Genomic DNA, 22,657 nt, shown 5'->3' on the forward strand with positions numbered 1-22,657 from the left:
TCCTCAAGGGTATCCTTTATTCCATTCACCTCCTGTTCAATTCCTGAGGTGGAATTTCATCTGTAAATTGTTACTCCAGCTAGTTTGGTCAGTGGCTTAGATTATCACCTTGTCCTGCTTCCTTGGCATAAGCTGTGCTGGAAGCAGGCTCAAAGATTCAGTACTCAACAAGCAATAAATGCCACTACGTCTGGATTCCCTAGACCTGCAAAGCCTCACACCCAGGAAAGAACTGTGTTTCTATTCTCTATTTCAAACACCAGACCCGCTCATTAACATGAAAAAAATTCTCAAGTATAGTTAGAGTGTTGACCATGGTCATACAGTTTTGCATATACCTGGCATTCATCTCTAAAATTCCTTTCTTGTTCACATTATCTTTTTTGATTGCTTTTTAGTATAAAAACAAAAAAACCAAAGATGTGGGATTACTGTGCACATTAGCAGGCCCATACAGAAAACAACACACAAGAGTTTATATACCATTTACAGTAACAGCTCAAAATATAAAGCATTTGAAATACCATGCCTGCTCCAAGGTTAGCCGACCTAGGACAATACAACATTGACTTCTTCAGACTTTTCCTTCACCACTGTTTAACAGTGGCAACAATACAGCCCCGAATCTAATAGTTCAAATACGATCAGTCACTCTGCATGGTGTGCCCCACCCCAGCAACAGAAGCCTCTCACATTCTTCCCCTTCCTTTAAAGAGTGGGGGGGAGGTGGGACTTCAAAACCATGTCGTAGCAACCATGTTGTAACAATGTATCCCCTCAGAGAACTGCAGTTGCCAAGATTTTAATGTGCTTCGGGGGAAATCCTACTGGAATAAACAGCAATGGCTATTTTCCAGTAAATATGGAATGAAAGCTAATTTTTACCCCAATCTGAGGAAGAATCTCAGTGCTTAGGGACACAACTGCTGTACACCTGACAACTGTAGCAACCACCCAGAACACCTGAAGAATGTCCCCACAGTCGGCCACAACAGGATGGGCGTCTTTCAGAGTTCATCGTGGTTTTTGGTAAGGTCTTCCCCGTAATTGGTAGCCTGGCTTCCCACAAACATGTTCCAGTTGTCTAGAATCTCCTCCTTGGTTAGCATCTCATCCTGTGGGAAGACAGAAGAGCTGTCAGGGGTGCTGGGAGCGCTATGCCTACCCCTCGGCATCCTGCCTGCTTTGTTCCACTGATCTGCAGAGTTACAAACAGCACACTTAACAGCCCAGCAGCTTCGGTGCTGCCTCCCGTCTCCTGTGACTGCCATGCTAAACTCGGAGCCAGTCTGTGAAAGCTGTGCTACGGTGCCTCAGGCAGGTCCCGAGAACCCAGAAGACGGCCTCTACAAGCAACGCGGGCATTCCCAGAACCGGCTAGAGCAATCCCACTTCCCTTTCATGGCCTCGTATGTAACATGTGGGCCTGCCAAGCTCAGTGATAGGGCAAGTGACAATGTCAGATGAGGCAAGAATTTTGTCTTAATCTTACTTACTTAGATTCTAACAAATTACTTTTACTATAAGTACTAGGGACGGAACCCAGAGTCTGACTCACGACAGCCCAGTGCTCTCGAGCTATAAACACTCCCAGACCCTAAGTACTCAGATACTTATTTCAAAGATGTTAATGTTTTAACATCCCACCTCAGAGGTCATGACTTAGTAATTTTAGTCCATAGCCCAGGAAAGATGAAGCCTAAGTTGCTCACTGTAGCTGTCACTGTACAGGCGTAAGTAATGTTCAGGTTTCTACTGGAGGGTGCAGGCACACAGCCAAATGGAGCCAACGTTATCGCTAACAAGGCAAACAAACGTAATCTTGAACAAACCACTTCCTGTCAATCAATGGCTCTGAGTGTGGAAGCTACCTTGTTTTTGTCTGACTCGTAAACCAGGTGCCGGGCCTCAGCCTGTGCGTGGTCATAGTCCTGAGGGAGGATCCAGTGGCGAATTTCATCCTTGTCTAGCTTCCCATCCTTGTTCAGATCTCGGAAATCATTGAACTGCTCCCGTTCGGACAAAACCCAGTCTGGCTCAGGGCCGTTGTCCTCGTGGGAAAACATGTCCGCTAGAAGGCAAAGCTGTTCTCAGTTACAGAAGACAAAAAACTTGAGGTTTTGGAAGGGTGACGACCCATGGAGAGTGCTAAATCACAGGCGGGTGCAGAGCTGAGGAAGGGCCACCCATCTACGCGTGATAGACACCACGAGGTGCCACAGGAAATCATGGTTAGAAGCCAGAAGATGAGCCCTGGGATATCTTCGTTCAGCGTCTGAGCCCAAAGCTTGTAAAATGGAGATAATAATGGCTAACACCATGTCTATGAAAACCAACGGGCTGCTTCTGGGAGAAACTCTATTCCATAAGCCTCTATTCCGATCGGCACTAGAAAGGTGAAAGCAAACAAAACAATACTGGGTACTTTCGCAGCCCAGATACATTAGAAGTGACCTGTATACATTTTCCTTTCAATCCCTTTACATCACCTGAAGTAGCTGCTGCTCTCCCATTTTACAAATGAACGTGATGTGAAGATGCAACCCACTGCTTGTTTGAACTGAGGCTGCACAGGGCCATAGCAGGCTTGCTGCCAACCCTCGTATCCCCTATGATTACTATTCCAGCCTGCCTCATTTTCAGAGGGCTTTCTTTTATTTTATTCACCCCTCTAACAATTACTATAAGCTGGACCATTATCTTAATTTTATAAAATGCCAGGAAAAAGGAGGAAGGGAACATTCGTACACTGCTTTTCGTTTGTTGTGTGCTTTTGTTTTGGGACAGGGTTTCACTATATACCCAGGCTAGCCTGGAACTCACTCTAGAGGTCAGACTGCCTGGAATTCTGAGACTGGCCTGCCTCTGCCTGCCAAGCGCTGGGATTAAAGGTGTGTTCTACTATGCCCAGCTCTCATACACTGTCTTGTTATTGTCTACTTACATATACTCCATGTGTGGTTTCCCCTTGATGGAAACACAATTTTGAAACCTTAAGTAGAAAAAAAATTCAAAACAGAAGAAAAAAAACAAACAAAGCTCTTTTTGATAAGATTTCAGTGTAGAAAAAAAGCTTTTGGTTATAAAGTTTCAATTTGGGAAAAAATATAATAATATTTCTAAGTAGAAAAAAAGCTCTTTGTATAAAGTTTCAATATAAAGGGAAAGTCAGTTATGAGCATGAGCAGACACTTGAAGGAAGCAGGAAAAGAAGAAAAGCCACAAGGTAGCTCTCCATGCGTTAACCCCAGCACTCAGGAGGCAGAGGCAGACAGATCTCTGAGTCCCAGGTCAGACTGGTCTACAGAGCGAGTTCTGCGTAACAAAAACCTATAAAACGACTCCCTTCCCAGCAGCCCTCCAGCACGGCTAGGTATGCAGACCCCAGGACTGCAAAAATGGCGTTGCTCGTGCCACTGAAGAAGCAGCTCATGAAGGTTAAACTTGGAGAGCTGCCAAGCTGGATACTGATGCGGAATTCCACCCCCAATAGCACCGTGGGAGCTTTTCAGAGAGGTTACGGCTGGTATTACAACAAGCACATCAATGCATGGAAAGGCCGCATCTCTGGAATTAACATGGTACTGGCAGCCTATGTGGTTTTCAGCTGCTGCATTTCTTACCAGGAACTCAAACATGAGCGGCAATGCTAGTTCCACTGAAGAAGGGTCACTATGGCCGGCTCTGCACAGCTGAGCACAACCGCCTGCCCCATGACCATCCGTGAAGAATTCAACTGGGGCTGAATCTTCAAATCCTGACTAAGAACAAGTGGCTAACAAAAGGTGACTGACCGGTGTCTGTATGTGTGTGTGCATGTTCCTGCGCACCCTGTGTGTGGTGGTCAAAGGTTTAGGTCAGGTGCCTTCATCAATTATTTCACCTTTTACTTTGAGACATGGTCTCTCTTAATGCACCAGTAGTTCGTTGGTTGCTGAGACTGGCTGGTCATCGAGCCCCAGGGTCCTGCTCTCTCTACCTTCTAAGTGCTGGGTGCGTGCCACAGCTCCAAACGTTTTACGTGGATGCTGGAGATCTGAACTCCCGATCTTCATGATTTCACAACAAGCACCACATTAACTGAGCAAATGCCCACCCCTGCACACTGATGTTGAGAAAGGGCTGTCACATTAACTGGTTTGAGCTTCATTCAACCCTGCAGGGATGGATGCTGTTTGTCCTCGTGTAACAGGAGAAAACTGATGCAGACAGGAATTCCTGAAGTCTCTCAGGGTCACACAGTCAGCGGGTGGGAAAGCCAGGGCTCCTAATCCCAATACCCTTCCAGTATACCACACTAGCAACTCCTTGGTTTGCCTAAAGTAAGAGCAGCCCAGAAATAAGTTCCACTGCCTGACAAGTTCATACATAAAGTCTTTCTCACCACTGGCTGCAGAATACCTTCCCCCCTCCACACAGTGCACACAATGAAATGTGTCTTTTAGTCAAAGCCACTCAGAATTTTGCCTCTGGTGGGCACCATCTCAAGGCAGAGTTCAGGAGGGTCATCAAGAGTCTACACTGTTAATCAAAAGCACCACATTGTTTGTTGTTTATGAGGAAGCCTTTCTCTCTGTCCAATTCAATCACTGCTGTCATGGTGACAGGTCTGAGGCTCTAAACGCTCCGTTTCCTTATGGACCTCTCAAGAGAAAGCTCCACCGCTTGCTCCGATGAGGTCCCTATTAGCATCCTCATTGTACAAAGCTACAGTCACTAAGATCACTTTAATTACCGAGGCAAAGAGCTACCTGGCTGTTACCCATGGCAGACAAGGAAGTGTTCAGTCCCAGGACCACGAATGACTTTTCACAATCAAAGGTGCTTGTTCTTACACATGGTACAAAATCATACAACCACAAACCAGAGGATGAGGCAACTTGGGCTCAGTATTACAATCTAAAGATAAGCAACTGCATCTGTTAGATACATTCACAAAGTTTTCCATCTCTACCCAGAAGTCAGTACCTAATCAAGCGATTCCTCCAGCTTTTACTTGAGACAGGAAAGAGGGCTCATACAAGATGATAGTCTGAGGTTAAGCCACGTGCCACAGTGGTACGGTCAGTGGGGATCATATGGAAATTTCCATGTTGACTGCAGATTTTTGTGCTTGGGGACTACTGGCTATTGTAGATCTGAGTTTCAGTCAGGCAATTCTGCCTGATGTTTCTCAAAGAAAATGCCAAATATGGTACTCCCAGCCAGAAGATGGGATGAGGCTCTAATAAGGGAGGATGAGTGGCTCTAACAAGGGACAACTGTGCAGACCTCAGAAAGGTTTACCTCTCTGACAAGGACCTGCCTGTAACTGGCAAATGACCACCCAGTCTGAGCTAGGCTAGCTGACCTACATCTAATTTTAGTCTTCTTCTCCCCCTCTATTTTAGTCTCCATGTACATTCGTGGCTCTCCAATACCACTTCCAAGGCAGTGTGACAAAGAGCACCCCTGAGCCCTGTGGTACTGGCTCCTGGCTGTCCTTTTGCTTTTTTTCCTCCTGGGGGAACTGTAATTACTCCCTTTGCACCAACAGGGCTGAAGGGCCCCCTGTACTGGGAGCTCCCTGCAGCGGGGCCACCAGATTGTGGGTGGGAGTCGGTGGAGAAGAATGCTGCCCAGTGTAGGGAGCTGAGCCACCGCCGCCAGCACTCACCAATGTACTCGTCCTGGTCCACAAAGCCATCCCCATTCTTGTCGATGTCCTCCAGCGTTTCCTAGGGAGCAATGGGGAAACACAGGATGGCCACATGCTTGAAGCAAGTCCAAGGCTCCCACTGCCCTCTTAGTCTGGCTTTTATGGCCAAACACTTGGTGACTCATGCCTCATTTCTCTTAGCTCCCCGGGCAGCCCATTACATTAAAAAAAAAAACAGGTGGTGGTTGGTATCCCCATATCATGTCTCCAGAACTTCAAGGGCAGAACCCTTTCTTATGAAAGTATTCTACTCTAATTAGTTATATTTGACTTTTAGTTATTTTCCCCTCCAGCATCAGTAACTTAGTGAATTACTGTCCATTGACTGAGCAACTCAAGAACATCCCAAGTCAAAGAAAACAGCATGAGTCCAGAGCACCAATCTTGCTTGAAGGCAAACAATTCCCCAGTGGCAAATTCCATCTCCACTGTCCTCTAGAAAACTAGTTATCCCTAAATGGATGTGGGGTGATAAAGAGAAATGATTCTTGGACTACTGCCCAGTCCTTGGTGTCATGGTAGTCTTGAGGCAAGAATGGACTCTGTCATTGGTTGGGTATCTCAGATACTCAGAGCTATTTAAGAACAAAATCTTTCCCCAACAGCTTCCCAGCAGTTGGAACTGACTCTGTCCAGGAAATAGGTGACGACATTTATTTAAATGTCATGAAAAACAAAGACACGTGGGTCTCAATGGACACTATGGAACGCAATGACACGCAGAGGCTTGACAAGCATCGACCCGATTATAAGCCTGACATCAGAGGCCTGCTCGCTAGAGACCACTGCTGAAGTAACAGCCTTTCTAGGCACAAATTCACTTAAGGTGTACAGGTTTTCTATTCCTTTCAAGCTGAAACAAACAAACCAAAAAAGGAAAATAGAAAAGAATTCCAGCAACAAAAAAATGAGCAGAGTTCAGTTAGCTGCTCACTAAGCCATCAGCTTTCTGAGAGCCTGTGTAAATGGTTCTCTCAGCCTCTGCAGATCTAAGCAGGTACATACATCTTTTTTTCCCCCTGGCCTGAATACTGAGGACTGGCTATCACATTTCTTCATTCTGTCTCTGTCCTTTGTTTGCCCCGTGACTGCTCCCAGGATGACCCTGAAGCTCTAAGATGGCAGAACTGAATACACAGGCAGCCTGGGTACCATCTAGTGTTGAGAGGGGATCTGTCTGGGACTAGCCTTCGAGACTAACTCTGTGCAAGTAAGGAACAGGCTTGCTTTGTGTTGAATGGTTTCAGCTGGGGTATTTGTTACTGCAGCTAGCTTATCCTGACTATTCCTGGGCAGACAGAGATTTGACATATTCATCTTCAGTTCTTCCCCAATTCCCAGCAGGCTGAAAGAGTCTCTCTTTTGGAAAGGGACAAGGTGAGGGGACAAGGTCTGTGTTTCCCCTGCTCTCACCAAAACTACAATTTCCTTCATATGTTCAAACTCCTCTGGGTGCAGAAAGGCAGTGAACTCCTCCCGAGTAGCTGTCAGGTCGCCATCAAGGTCTGAAGCCTTAAACCTTCTCTCATCCCGTGGCAGCATCTTTTTAAAGGTGTGATGATCAGAACTATCTTGGAACTCAGCGGGGTTTCCTGCAGGGTGTACAGGGCAATGACCAACCTTTGTAAGAGAGACCTTTTGTTCCAGATCGCTAGCTCTTCACACACAAAAGATCTTGACCTCCCGCTGGGTTCTCTAATGCCCTTTGCATCTCCCTTCCCTCCAAGGCATCCCATAACCATAGCCTTAGTGCCCACTAGGGGCTTTACAGCAAACAGAGGGTCACAGGCTTTGGACCACACAATTTCAGAGCTCTATTTACAGATTTCTGCATTCATCACATCACTTTTTGGTCTAAAACCTAAGAGGATTCCTTATGTGTTCTAGAATATCTTGTTTAAACGCCTCTGCTGGCTTTCAGGCTCTCTGAATCTGGCTTTGATTATCTTCCTTTCTCCCCAAGCCTGTCTCCCTACTGCCCACCAGGCATGTGGAAGGTCTGCACCATACTTCTCTAACCTATTAATCCAGCCCAGCCCACCATGCATGCATTTCTGTGCCTCTGCCCCTCCAACTCTGCCTCCTTCCTCACAGTCTCTCCATCTCTCCAAAGTGACATCCACTCTTCAAAACCCAGTTTCCAAAGCCCCCTTCCCATGAAGTGCTCCCTCATGATGGTTCCAGTATACTTCATCCTTACTATCCAACTGCAGCAGCAATCTGAAACTGACAGAAGCAAATTTTCTTTCTCCTTTCTTCTCTGTGTGCATCTCTGAAAGCTAAGTTTAAGCTGGGCTATGACCTGAGACACCTTCTCCTTGTCAGTCAAAGGAGGCAACCTGGTACATTCTTAGTAGGCAGAGGAGGATGTTACACAACAGGTTTCACTTTGAAGGTTGTGACATCTGGCTGAAAGGGGGTAGCCATGAAGACAGAGTCTCCTGAGCCTGTTCCCCGCTGCGCAATCTCCACTGTGCACCTCTTACCTAAGTAGTAGCCATAGGTAGCCTGCTTGTATTCTTCCCAGGAGATCCTTTCGTCTTTGTCCCGATCATAATCCTTCCAGACTTTAGCGACATTATCATAGATGTATCTTTTCTGTACCCGTTTGATCCAAACTTTCAGTTCCTCGGTGGTGACGAGACCGTCTCCATCACTGTCAATTCTATCAACAATTTTCCTGTAGTTCAAAAAAAAACCAAAAACTAATAATAATGACAATAACATAAAACAAAAAATATCCCTCAAGGCCATAATCAAGACTTGTTGGTCTTGGTCCAGCAATTTCCAGTCTTAGATGTTATAAAATACAGATTCAGTCAATCAGTGATGTAACGGCCCTTCGATTCAGCGAAGGGTCTTAAGGTTCATCCTTTGCAAGAATGATATGTTTTCTCCTCCCTGGAACCAGGGCCAGTGGCAGACATCCTGAAACCCAGATATGAACTCTGAATTCTCAGATTAGGACTTTGGAGACTGTCATTACCAACTGATGAGAACTGACCTGGAAGACAAAACGTATTGTGTTCCCCAATGTAGTCTAATTCCCTCACTTTAAAGAAAACCAAGGTCCAGGGAAGTGAAATGACGTTTCCAAGAGGATACAGCCAGTATTAGGTAGAGCTGGGTTGAGTACATACTCTTTTTAGCTTGGGGTTTGAGGCAACAACAGGGAATTCTATGTTAATCAGAGAATGAGGGAGTTGTTTTCCATCCTACCACCTTGGACTCAAGGATCTGAAACTTAAGAAGCCCGAGGCAACCAATTCTGTCAGGTAAAGTGACCTTTTTCAGAAACCTGGCCCTCTGGCAGCTGGAGGACCTCAGCACCCCTGCTATTGGGTACAGACCACTGTGCCCACTTGGGCCTGGGTCCCAGGAATTTCCAACTGGACTTTACTGAGGCATACTAAGCACTAGTCCTGGGAAAAATTCAGTCTAGAAATTCACCATCTGTCCATCTCTGAGTAAACAGTCCCTAGCTAGGAAAGCCATCTCTATGGGAAACCCCTGAACACCCACAAGTTAGCGCCCATGTTTAACAGAGGTTTTCACACACCTGGGATTAGGAAAGCCATCTCTATAGGAACCCCTGAACACCCACAAGTTAGTGCCCATGTTTAACACAGGTTTCACACACATAAATGAGGTCATATGGGCCAGCAACAACTCAGATTCTTTCTTTGGGGCTGGGATTCTATCAACCCCAGTGATAAATTTTCTTGTTAGTAGCAGTTCTGATTAACAGTCAGTACTGATTAGTTAAAAATGGGACTGAATCCCTTACTTCCTTATATAGTTCAAAATGTAACTCATAACTTTTGGTGGGAAAGGTAAAGAAGTGTGTAGGGGAGCATGGATGAACAAAGTCAGCATCTCCTACCCCAACCCAGCTCACTTCTCTGGAACCTGTGGACATTATTAACAACTTAAAGTGTCCCTTCAAACACAGTTTTAACAGATCTGGAACAAAGACTAAATCTCATGCATCTGCAGGCTTCCCTGGGGAAGACTTAGCCAGACACTGCAGAATTCATCCTATATTGTGCAGACAGACACTGTTCCAATCCTGAGGACACACTGGCAACATTGCCCATTGGTTACCCAACACCACTGAGAAGGAGAACCCTAGGCCAGCAATGACATGAAACCATGTAACCCTGCTTTGAAGAAAGAATAGCATTTAATTTATACTAATCAACACCCAGGGCATAGCTCAGTCCAATACACAGCAAGAACTGTTTACTGGAGTTATGAGTGATCTTGACCTCTTTTGAAAGGTCACAAGAGGAAGATCCTGAGGAAGGAAATGGAATGTAGATAGACCCTGCATGCTTTAGTCAGCACATGTAGATCTTCGTCCTGACTTTGGTCCGTATTTTCTGGGGGATCGCAGCCAGTCTCTGAACCTCACTTTCCCCATTTAAGAGGAAACACCCAAGTGACAAGAAATGTGTTAGGAACAAAGGAGGAGGGTGCCTTTCCTCACTCAGGACAACAATGTCAGTCAAGCGTGGAAGAAAAATTCCAATTCTCAGCAAAAAATGTTAAATGCATAAAGCCTCCAGGAAGGGCCTAGAGCAAATGGAGTTCCCCGCCAGCCAAGAGAAACCAGAGACTGGGTGGTCACTCCCAACTGTGGAAAGCAATTTATATTTTCTAAGATTGTATGAAACTATTGCAACTGTATGCAGCCTGTTGCTCACATCCCAACCCTTCAGAGATCTTAATGATGACATGTATTTCCAATAGATGGCAAGTGACAGACACAAAGTTGCCTGGGTCTAGCCGAATTCCTCCTTCAGCAGCCAGGACTTGGAAGGAGGCAACTAATCACACTTAGTCCCAGGCTAGACCAATCATTTCTAAAAGTCCTAGCTCAGTTCTGGCCCATATTACCTTAGAAGGGAAGGGTTCAGGCCAGGGACCCAGATGTTATTCTTGGTTCCTTCCTCAACATGGGGTCAAGCCAAGTGCTGCCACATCTGTCTGCATCTTTCCTGTCCTAACACCCAGACAGACTGAACGTCACCTAGCTTCTGCCAGGACTCCCTATCCGCCATGGTTACACTCTCCACTCTACTGTCAGGCTGGCTTTCCCAACGTTTGTGAACCAGGACTCCTTGGTTCACACAGATAACGTCTCTACCTCCTTGAGGTCCTTCCCTCTGCCTTTATTTTCCCTCCTCTTCTACCCCCCATTTCCTCTTCTCAGCACCCACCCTGCCTCACAAGAGTTCAAAACCCTGATAAACAAGTTGGCCCCTTGCTTCAGGAACACCTTCCGGTGACTATATACGAATCAACCTTTGAATCATCTCACCTGTAAGACCCAAGCACCTCTCTCCAACCTGTAAACATAGGGACGGTTTACTGTGTTATCAACACAGCAATCCTGAAATCACTGGCGTGTCCTCGCATGGGATGGCCAGCACCCTGAGACCTAGAACCCAAGGGTTCATCTTTGTACTTGCCAGATGTCAAACAGAGTAGCCACACAAGGATCAAACCCAGGGCATTCCATTAACACTCACAGCTGCCACTTAAGCTAACCACCCTGATGAAGAAATTAAATGAAGCCAGAGGTCCCAAGCTTAGTGTTTCTAGTTCCTAACTCTTCCCCCCTCCTCCTTTCTGAAACAATGCAAAATGGCTGCAATCAGGGCCCCAGAATAAATCAGTCTCCAGGGCCTCAATGCATACAACAGAGTGAGTTATCAATGGCCCCTATTGTTAAGTGCCTAACAAGAAGAGAAAGTACTTCCCTGCCAAATGAAGATAGTGTTTGGAGGTGACTTTGAAGTCCAAAGGTCTTTTTATCACAACAGGCAGATGTTGCACCTACATAAAAGGTATCATTTATCCTGTTCCACTGAATACTCAGGCCTATCTGTAGCACAGAGAAGGCTGTGTTCTTTTCAATAGTAGCAGAACAGGAAGATCCTCCACCCCCAGGAGCCAGGTTCTGGAAGCTCGAGGGGTCCACGGGCAGGAGTGCTGTATTCCTACTCACCTCCACCTGGCCTTCACTACTAGCTCCTCTAAAAGGTTTTCGGGTAACTGCTCCCCTGGAGAGCAGGGGAGGAGTATTGAGATGATGCCCACGTTTATTTCCCAATTCCAAGTTAGGCTCACAATGCACTACCATAGCCACTCTGCAGCCTTTTTTGCCCCAAACAACCAGTTGCCAAAAAACTGAGTGCCTCACCCGTAATGCTGGAAGCAAAAGCCCCAGGAATCAGTTTCCATCTCTGGGCATCCTCCCTCGTGTACTAGCTCCAATTACCCCTTTAAAAATCTGATTTCTGTGTCTCTACATGAGACTTCTGGGATGACTGGTCAGAGAAGAACATCTTGCCCTGACCCAGAGACAGGCCAAGAAATAAGCCTCTCCCTGCGACTGCCCCCTTCATTCATCTGCTTGATCTTGAGACGCTTTTAAGAAGTCTCAAGCACCTCTCTCTAGGGCTAAGGCTGTGGGAAAGAACTGGGGTACTAAAAGGCCACAGCCAACAAACTCTGGCTCACTCTCCTGTCTCTTCTGATGCAACCTAGAGGAGGGGGCGGGCCCTCAAGCTCTCGGCTCCCGCAGCCGCTGCCACGTTCTCGCCTCCCCGTGGGAAGCTATCCCTGCCGGGGCGTGGCGACGACCCCCACGCGGGGTCTGGGCGCCCGTTAAGAACTTTGTGCCGCTGAGCCTGGCTGCGGCCTCGGCGCTGTGACCAACTGTAACGATTTCGCTTTCGCTTTGCTCCGGAGGTCCCGCGTGGCTCCCTCTGAGGTTGCCGTGGGCCCCTGCGTGGTCCCCCGCGCGGCGTGGGCCGCGGTCTCACCCCAGCCTCTCCTTGCTCTCGTCCGGGCTTAGCTGATCGAATGTCTTGGAGTCCTCCTTGCCCAGGAAGGCCTCGTGATCGTACTGGAAGCTCTGGTTGTCCTCGGGCGGTCGCTCGCCCAGCTCCGAGTCGGGCCGCACTACGCGCTCCTTGCGCACAGTGGGTTTGGCCCGCAGCGTCAGCGCCAGCGCCAGCAGCAGCCCCAGGGCGAGTCCCAGGCGGCCACCGCGCGCCATGGTCGCGAGCAGAGAAAGGTGGCGGGGCAGTAGGGATTCTCAGCGCCGTGGCCACTGTCCCCTCCCCAGCGAGGGGCGCGCCCGACTGGCGCGGGGGAGGCTCGGGCCGCCCCACTCACGCGCCCATTGGCCGCGGCGCTGCTGGGGGAGGCCGGGGCCGCGGAGCCACGTCGCCTGCCTGGGTGGTGGGCGCCTGGCTCGGGTTTCGCCCTCGGCCCCTCCCAGAGATCTCGGTGCGAGGGGCGGGCCCAGACGAAAGGGGCTGCGGACTAGAGGGCTCTCTGAGCGACCGGAAAGAAGTTCTTTGTAAAAAAAAAAAAAAAAAAAAAAAAAGCAACAGATGTTCGGTCGGTGTGTTAGCTCTTCCTCCAGCTTAGAGAAGCAGTGCTCCTACTCAACTTCCAGATGAGAGCCCGAACCTCAGCCCCAGGCTTGGGCAGAGATGGGCACTTAAACCCAATTCAACTCCAGTTAACACAGTTTGCAGTGTGATTACAAGCACAAAGAGTCTGGAAGGAGGCCAGGATGGGCGTGGTCCCCTAGGTTAGAGAGGAAGGTAGTCTCAACATCCAGGAGATAAGGACTGTGGGAGGGGACCCGTGAGAAAGAAGTCCTTTCTAGCTCCTATAGGGAGAGAGACAGAAAGGCTTCCCAAAAGAAACAATTATCAGATTATAATGTTTTGGTTTTTGACAGTTGTCAAGTCATTTTACAAACCCACTACTTGACTTAAATCCCATCAGCATACTAAATTCGAAATAATGATGATACCAATCAGATATGGTCTGTATTATATAACTTTCTAAATGACAGAAATGTTCTCTACATGGGCTGTCCTATATGTAGTGGCCATTGAATACTCGTCACAGAGCCAGTCCAAAGTCATTAGTTGAGTTTAAATAGCCACGTGTGGCTAGTGGCTGTCATATTGATGGTGTAGGTTTGAACTTTTTATTTTCACACACACACATACACACACACACACACACACAAAATGCATGTAGGGCTGTTGGCATTGGGGGATTCCATTAAAGTGTCAGAGGGTCATCGGATCTTCTAAAGCAACCTATGACCTTTGGGGTCATACATCAGATACTTACATTGGGATTCATAACAGTAGCAAAATTACAGCTATGAAGCAGCAACAAAATAATTTTATGGTTGGCTACGGCAGCTTTAGAAAGTTTGAGAACTCTGCTCTAAAAAAGTTGCAGGAAACTGTGGTTGGAGAAGTCTCCCCCACCTCCAGCCCTAAAAGGTATAGTATCATCCATTTTCTGTTCACCTCTCTCACCATAGTATCATCCATTTTTCTGTTCACCTCTCTCACTGTCGTAACGTTCTCAAGTAAAGGTTATTGACCTGTGTTCCTTGCCCTCGCAATAAGGAAGTCAGGACATCATAGCATAAATGCAGGAACGTTTCTATAAAGACAGTTTCCAGTTAACAAATTAAGACAAATGAAGAACAAGACAGCCCATGGTTCTCCAGAGTGTGTGCAACATACTGGATGGAGAAGGGAGGGCTTCCTGGAGTGAGGACTTACAGAAATGGAGAACAAAGGTAAGTAGGGTGAGCCAGGCAGGGGATGTGGCTATGGGAGAGGTCCTATGTTAGCAGGCAGGGGATGTGGCTATGGGAGAGGTCCTATGTTAGCAGGCAGGGGACAGTGGTGTTGGAAGTAACGCTCTGGGACCTTGTACAACCCTCTCCATTTGTCAGACCTGGTGCGCAGAGGGGGGTGGTGTCCACTATTTGATAGATCCAGTGTTCCTCTGTTGATTTTCCATTGGGGTGGGATAAGAAGTGCTATATTTGAAACTAGAGATGTCTCAACTGTTGGTATGAACTTTCAGCAAAGGAAACACCTTACTTTGGGTATGAAGCTCTCCCTTGACTGTTAGCTTGGTGGGAATCAAATAAGAGGCACACCTCTGGGCGTGTCTGGGAAGCATTTCCAAGAGATGTTAACAGGAAAGATTCCCTCAGACTGGTCAGCTCTCAGATGTGGAGCTGAGGGGGAAAGCTGTGATGTTTGCCACCTTCACTTCATGCTGGTGAGTGTTGCCACTGCCGTCAGACTCCAGCTTCTTCAGGCTTCCAAGGTTAACTGAAGACCAGTGACTCTCCAGGCATCTTCTGACCCTAGATTAGGGCTGGGCAGCTATCAGACCCTCAGCCTCTCCAGCACACAGATGGCCACTGATGGACTAGCCAGCTCCTATCCTATTAGCCAATCTAATAATCCTCTTTTACAATACTTAGCTGTTTTGGAATATTTTTTTACACTGTGAAGACGTGTCTTTGCCAAGGCACCTTCTGATTGGTTTAATAAAGAGCTCAGTGGGCAATAGCTAGGCAGGAAGAGGTTAGGAGGCAGAGTAGATTCTGGGAAGAGAAAGGTGGAAAAGCCAGGAGACACAGAGAGGAACCAGGAGTCACATGATGGAAAAGAGGTAGCACTTTGTGATAAAGTGTAGATTAATATAAACAGGTTAATTTAAGTTAAAGAGCTAGCTAGGAACAAGCCTAAGCTATAGGCAGAGCTCCCATAATTAATAAGAAGTCTCTGTGCTATTATTTTGGAGCTGGCTGGCAGGACAGAAAAAGACTGGTTACACTTATGTTTTCTGCTGCTTCTTTTCCCTGAGAGAACCCTGACTAGTGAATGTCTCCGACACAAATGTCTTGAGGTAAGTGGCTTCGTGTCCTCTGTGTTCACACGGCAAATGGGAAATGAATTGAGTGGGGAAGGAAGAAGCGCTTGGAAAGGGAATGGGAGAGTGAGTGGAGACTGGGGACAGGATGCTGACTCATGGCGACCTCTGCTGTGGCCTGGCTGGGCTCACAGGCTTTGAACCAGGATGTCAGGAATGAAGGTGGCATATCTTTACCCTTGCTGCTGCTAGGCTTCCTGTCACACACTAGGGGCTTCCCACAGATTGTTACAAGGGCAGACTTTCTTCCCTGTGGGAATTACCCGCCATGCTGCGAATCCGGAAGCATTTGGATAATTTCCCCTAGAGTTTGCCTGCATTCTCTTCCTGCACCGTTTTTAGCCTTCCCTGGAGAATGAAGGAGTCCCCCCAACCAGATGGTCAGGAAAAGGGATGACAGGAGCTGAGGTGCCCCGCTAAGTGATAGCTTTCTTTCATTTTTAAAGCTCACGTTTTAGTTCTCCCCTGAGCTTATATGGGGAGACTGATGAAGCACATTTCCACCTCCATCCTTGATGAGGCAGAGGAGCCAAAAACAGGAGGAGCCATGCAGCTGGGGGCTAAACCAATGCAAAGGGAAGACAGTCCCAAACTGGTCAGTTGATAGGCTAGGTATGCTGGTCTGCCGCGAGTAATACCACCCAAACTCAGACTAAAAGTTAATAAAACTAAGAAAACACTATTACTTTATGCATCAAAAAGCCTTAAAAAAAAAAAAAAAACCTTTGTGAGGGCCCCTTTGGTTGGCATCCTGCCTGTGGTTAGATGCAGTGTAGTTCTCCTGTCTGTAGCGTCCTGCTTTACATGGGTTCCTAACTCAGGTCCTCATAGCTTGTTGGGAAAGCATTTTAGCCCCTGAGCCACATCCTCAGACCTCAAAAAGTCTTGAGTTAAATCAACTTCAGACTGGCTCATGCAAATGATTCATGGCATCATCAAGAAACCAGGTCTGAAAGCTTTTTGGTTTTCCTCCAGTAGCAAAGAAAAGGTTTCTGCCTGACTTTCCCACCAGACCCCCTCTCACATCTCATTGGCCAGAATGGTATGGAAATTCCATCATGGGTTAGATCAGTCAAAATTGACTCCATTGGAGCTGGGAAAAATACCCAGAATCCTCAGAAGTCCATCCTCGGGGTTCTGTCAGGAAAGAACAAGCCAGATGGTTAGAAACATCACACGGATTTGTAGTTAACTGCTGTGTTTAAAGGTTATTTCCTCATCTCCACCTTCCTGCCTCTCCACCGATCAGAGTCAGGCGCAGCTCACATGTCGTTTATTCCATGATGCTTTCCCTTAGATCTCAGCTCAGAATCAATAACTTCTGATCTAAAATGCCCAGAGCCTTTGCATCTCACACATAACTTTTTTACAGTCTGATTTGTACTAATGAATTCATTTCCATTTCTCCTAAGTCAAGTTCCCTAAGAGGAATGATCCTATATGATTCCTGTCCATATGCATAAATCCAGGGAGTATATCATTTACTGCCTTCTCATTGAAGTTAATCACAATACAAAAGCTTGCCGCCTGGCTGGGGACCATATTCTTTTGGTTCACTACTGCATAGTCACTATCTAGCAAATACCTGGCCCATAGTAGGTGCCCTGGTTACAACTGAGTGCTTAATAAAAATACTATGTCTACCATCTTTTGCTTCTGGTTAAGACAGAGTAAGGTAGAAACTGTATTTATGCTGTCTCCTTTTCAACACACACACATACACACACACACACACACACACACACACACACACACACACACACCAGAGAGCATCAGGCAATGAAAGACGACACTGGGCATAATCAAGGTAAATCTCAGCTTATTGCCTTCAGCAGAATTTCCAGATGTGGTACAGGAATGAGAACAGAGGTGAACCCAGAGTGACTAAGTATTGCTTGGGCAGTCATACTAGCAAGGAGAGAGCTACAGAAGATAACACCTTAGACCTGAAGCTAGTCTCCATTCAGTGTCCAAAGCACTGGCAAATGCTTGTACTCAAAGCTTCGAGTTTGGAAGAAACAATGAGTATGAGGCCCAGAACCTGTTCCCACTAGTCAGACCAGAAAAACACATGATTAATCGGCCACTGGGTGGAACGTTCACCAATGTCTTGCCTCCGAGGTGAGCAATAATCAGCCTTAGACTCACCATTGCTCCCCAGATGATTAACACCCAAAATATAAAAGCAAAATGTGAAAGATACGACTGTTGCAAGTAACTTGACTTCTTCAAAGAGAAAATCTTTAAGAAAACTTATCTGTATAGAATACAGAAAATACAAGGGGAAGGGGTCCTCAACCTTTCTAATGCTGTGATCCTTTAATACACTTTCTTGTATTTTGGTGACCCCCCTATAATATTATTTTTGTTGCTACTTTATAACTGTAATTTCGCTACTATTATGAATCATGATGTAAATATCTGTGTTTTCCAAAGGTCTTAGGAGACCCCTGTAAAGGCTCATTTGTCCCCTAAAGGGGTTATAACCCACAGTTTGAGAATCACTGCAAAATTCACAGTTTCTAACTTCCAATCAAAGATATAACAGAGAGATAAGTATGGTGGCACATGCCTTTAATCCCATCCTTAGGAAGGCAGAAGCAGGCAAATCTCAGTGAGTTCTAGGTCATCCTGGTCTACATAGTAGGACAACCAGGGCTATATAGAAAGACCCTTTCTCTCTTGTTTTTTAAAGATCTATTTATTTATTGATTATGTACACAGTGTTCTACATGCGTGGATGCCTGCAGGCTAGAAGAGGGCACCAGATCTCATTGTCGATGGCTGTGAGCCACCATGTGGTTGCTGGGAATTGAACTCAGGACCTCTGGAAGAGCAAACAGTGCTCTTAACCTCTGAGCCATCTCTGGAGCCCCAGAGATCCTTTCTCAAACAAAAAATAAATAAATAAACAAGAAGAAAGAAGGAAGGAAGGAAGGAAGGAAGGAAGAAAAGGCTTTATGTCAAAGAAATGAAGCACTTCTGAAATGCACAAAAGGATGCGACAGCTAGTAAGTGCAGAAAAGCAGAAGGCTGGTGCACTGGAAAGAAGAATACCAAGATGAACACATTCCAACCTGGGTCCCCAGAGTCAGGAGGAAAGCAAGCCTCATCTGAAGGGTAAGCCAAGCAGCCCAGTGACGAGAGGAAGGCTCACCCACAGGACAAGCCCACAGGTCCCTATGCCACAGTCCAGTTTCAGGCCTTGATTAGATAGACATTTCCACTAGGGTGGGTCACCAATGGAGAAGAATCTCCTAGCTCAGAAGATTGTGGCAGGGCCCCTTCTTGAGAGGGAATCTTTGTTAATTTGAGCTATATGAGGGCCTGAGAACAGAATAGTCACAAAGTTAGAGTAATTTAACCTGCTACATCCACCTGATGAGATACAGCCTTTGGAAACAGTTGTGGAGAGTGGGAGGGTCAAGCAGATATGTTGTGTGTGCGGGATAGTAATGTTCCAGGAATTAGCAAATCCCACTCCATAATAATTTTAAATGCAGATGACTTCAATTCTCTAATAAAAAGACATAGCCTAGATGATTGGAATAAAAAAACATGATCCAACTGTCGGTTGTCTCCTAGAAACATGCTTCACTGGCAAAGACACCTATAGGATGAGAGTCTAAGGACAAAAATCAGTACATTTACAAGCAAACTGAAGCTAAAACATAGCTGGCATAGCATTTTAATATTTTATAAAGTAGATTTCAAGGTAAAATTAGTCAGAAGAGGCAAAGAAAATGATTGCTTACTATGGAAGGGGATAATTTATCAAGAAGATATAACAATTATTAGCATATGTTCCAAATATTAAGTCTCTCTCTCCCCCTTTCTCTTCCTCTCTCTCTCTCTCACACACACACAAACAAATAATGGGCATAAAAGGTGAGTTAGGCCCTGCTACAATAATAGTAAGTGACTTTGATATTCTTCTCCCATCTGTAGAGATGTCATTCAAACTGTAGAGTTAAACTATATCACAGACATATACTAAATATCTCATTTAGCAGATACAGAGTATACATTTTTCTCAATATCCTATGGTACATTCTCTAAAACAGATCACACCCTAGGTCATATAAGAAGTTTTTAAAAATACAAAAGAATTGAAGTACTTTCTTGTATTTTATCAGACCATAGTGGAGTAAGATTGGAAATCAGTAGTAAGAGAAACTGCACAAATACCGTTGAATGGCCAGTGAGTGAGTCATGGAATAAATCAGAGAAAAAAGTTTAAAACCCTAGAATTAGATGAAAATGAAATCACAGCTCATTAGAACACTTGAAATAAAGCTAAATTAGTTCTAAGAGGAAAGTTTGTGGCTGTGGCGGCTTGTGTTAAAAAATCAGACAGAACTCAAATAAATAACCTAATGGTATTACCCCAAAGGATCAGAAAAATAATAAGTCAATCTAAAAAGTAGTAGATGGAGACAGATTAATAAAGATTGAGACAGAAGTTAATGAAATGAAGACTAAAAGAACAACATGTAGAATCAATTGAAAGGTTAATTCTTGGAAAACATGAGTAATATTGACAAACTTGTAGCCAAGGTAGTTAAAAGAAATTGAAAGAGGACCCAAATTAATAAAAGTAGAGATCAAAAGAAGGATTTCACAGCTGGGCATTGGTGGCGCACACCTTTAATCCCAGCACCCAGGCGGCAGAGGCAGGCAGATCTCTGAGTTCGAGACCAGCCTGGTCTAAAGAGTGAGTTCCAGGACAGGCTCCAAAACAATACAGAGAAATCCTGCCTTGAAAAAGAGAGAGAGAGAGAGAGAGAGAGAGAGAGAGAGAGAGAGAGAGAGAGAGAGAAGGGTTTCACAAAATATTCTAATGTTGTTTACAATAAATAGTTCAGCATATACAGCCTGTCTATTAACAGACGAACAGATAAACTGCAGTGTGAACAATGTATTTTAAGCTACAATAAAGAATGAAATGTTAAGATTCAGAAAAATGAATGAAATAGTATTACAATATTACAAGAGTAAAGCCAGACATAGAGGAAAAGGTCATAGTTTCCTCTCAAACACAGAATCTATATTTAAATATTGGTGAGTGGGGGAGGACATGAAGGTTTCTAAAGACAGACACAACAAAGAAGAACAATGGAATATGTATGTATGTATGTATATAGTGTTTGGGGGAGGAAGGGGCCGAGCATGGGGAAGCATGAAGGAAGGGTTGAATAAGAGCAGACTGTAATGAAATATATGTATGAAAATATTGTACTGAAACACACCTTGTGTACTAATAAAAATATAATACTAAAAACAAATCCAAACATAAATAAGGAAATGATTCCAAATGAAGCACGTGAACAAAAGTGAACACAGATGATGACAGATCTCTGGGACAGTCTCAAAGTATACATATGTCATTCCAGTTCATGAGGAGAAGGGAAAGTTACTTAAGGAAAGAAGGGTCCAAGTTATTCGAACTGGATTAGAAATACATGCTACAGACTGAAGAAGTTCAACACTCCCTAGCACAAAATATTTGAAGACAACTTTGTTAAAGCATAAAACTTAATATACATATTATATATGATAAAGGGGAGATCTCAAAAGCAGCCATATATGAGCAGCAGCAGTAGTGGGAGAATAAAATCTGAATGTGGGCTGGAGTGATGGCTCAGCAGTTAAGAGTCCTCGCTGCTTTTCCAGAGGACCCAGGTTCAATTCCCAGAACCTACTTCAGGGGGCTCACAACTGTCTATAACTCCAGCTCTAGGAAATTCAATGCCTCTGGCTTCTGTGTACCTGTACCTGCACTCGTGTACACTTACCCACATGAAAACACACACACACACACACACACACACACACTTCATTAAAAAGAATAGAAATGAATCTTTAATTAGAAAATATGAATGTAGGATATACTTATAAGCTGAGGCTCAAACAAGGGAGAGATCTGCTTGCTTTTATCTAGGATTTATTACAATGAAGGTGTGTGTTGCCTAAGGAGACAGATAAAAAGAAAAGGGGAAAGAGAATGAAGGAAGGAGGGAGAGAGGGAGGAAGGAAGGGAGGGAGGGAAGAAGGAAGGAAGGAAAGAAATTTGCTTTAAGAAGGATTAAGGGGTTAGGTACCCTTGACCTGCTCTGGGGAATTGCGTTACTCATTCTGGATATATGAAATTTAGAACCTGTTAATACACTATTAGAAAAGCTCCTTTGTTTGCCCAGAGGTCCTCACTAAATCCTGTAGGTAGCAAGATAAGGACTATTGTACTTAGTTTTGCCCCATAGACCAGAAATCAGTTTCCCCAACTCTTTAGTTCCCTATGAATGGAGCTGGGGAGATAGGGCTCCCCTAACCTCTAAGGATGATGCAAAGCCGCCTCCATCCTGAGGGCTTCTCTTTGCAGGGTCACCCACAGTCCTTAGTGAAGTTTGGAAGGGACGATGCTACCACATCCTCTGTACAGGATGTTCCAAAAACAACTGACAACCACACTGTCAGCAAGAGGCACTAGAAATTCATTCAGGACTATTATTAAATGGGGGATTTATTTTTATTTTTGTGTCTGTCTTAATACATGTAAGTTCATACAAGGGTACCCAAAGACAATAAGGAGACATTGAATCTCCTGAAGCTGTGAGAGGCTGACAGTAGGTTCTGGGAACCCAACTAGGGTCCTCTGCTGGAACAGGAATTGCTCTTAATCACTGAGCCATCTCTCCAGCCCTTAGAACTGATCTTCATAAGCAAAAGAGTCATCAGGCAAGGTTTGTTCTTTGGGAAGACTTTCCTTTCTTTGAAAAATAATTCACATGGCACATGATCCTATAGATTAATGGCAAAAGCAAACAAAAATGCAAACTATCCCAAACTCTGCCACCTAAACATAACTATTGTTGGCATCTCCTCTATCATACTGGTGCATTCTTATGCAAATATGTAAGTGTATGATTGTGAACACAGTGCTGTACTATAGACATCCTGCTGCAACCTGCTTCCCATTGCCTCTGCTATTTGTCAGTCTACTGTGAAGGATCCAGTCATTATACATCTACATCAGCATTCTGAGGCAGTATAATACCGCACCATCCTCTAATTGTCAGGAATATGAACAGTGATTGTTGCTCACTGGTGTACTAATGTCTTAAGTGAGCAAACAAGAATGGGTGAACAAGAACTTAGTGAGCTCACGTTTGCAGG

At 45.3% G+C, this 22,657-nt stretch overlaps 2 protein-coding genes across 3 annotated transcripts; one reads left to right on the top strand and one right to left on the bottom strand.

Annotated features, from left to right (window-relative positions):
- On the bottom strand, nt 1-12,958 carry Rcn1 (reticulocalbin 1). Of its 2 annotated transcripts, none has more exons than XM_005064819.4 (6): nt 12,532-12,958; nt 8,185-8,378; nt 7,112-7,290; nt 5,657-5,717; nt 1,872-2,071; nt 1-1,115 (listed from the first exon to the last, which is right to left on the bottom strand). In XM_005064819.4, exons 1-6 carry the CDS (start codon nt 12,765-12,767, stop codon nt 1,008-1,010), a joined length of 978 nt encoding a protein of 325 aa, XP_005064876.1. In that variant the 5' UTR covers nt 12,768-12,958; the 3' UTR covers nt 1-1,007. The 2 variants fall into 2 exon arrangements, with proteins under 2 accessions (XP_005064876.1, XP_040601886.1); XM_040745952.1 differs by lacking the exon at nt 12,532-12,958 and adding an exon at nt 11,907-12,315.
- LOC121140461 (ATP synthase subunit f, mitochondrial-like) lies at nt 3,399-3,832 on the top strand. Its single transcript, XM_040745953.1, has one exon. The coding sequence runs from the start codon at nt 3,399-3,401 to the stop codon at nt 3,651-3,653; it is 255 nt and encodes an 84-aa protein (XP_040601887.1). The 3' UTR covers nt 3,654-3,832.
- Nucleotides 12,959-22,657: the final 9,699 nt, after the last annotated feature.

This window comes from Mesocricetus auratus, unplaced genomic scaffold (assembly GCF_017639785.1).
Source record: "Mesocricetus auratus isolate SY011 unplaced genomic scaffold, BCM_Maur_2.0 Super-Scaffold_100004, whole genome shotgun sequence".
Lineage (NCBI taxonomy): Eukaryota > Metazoa > Chordata > Mammalia > Rodentia > Cricetidae > Mesocricetus > Mesocricetus auratus.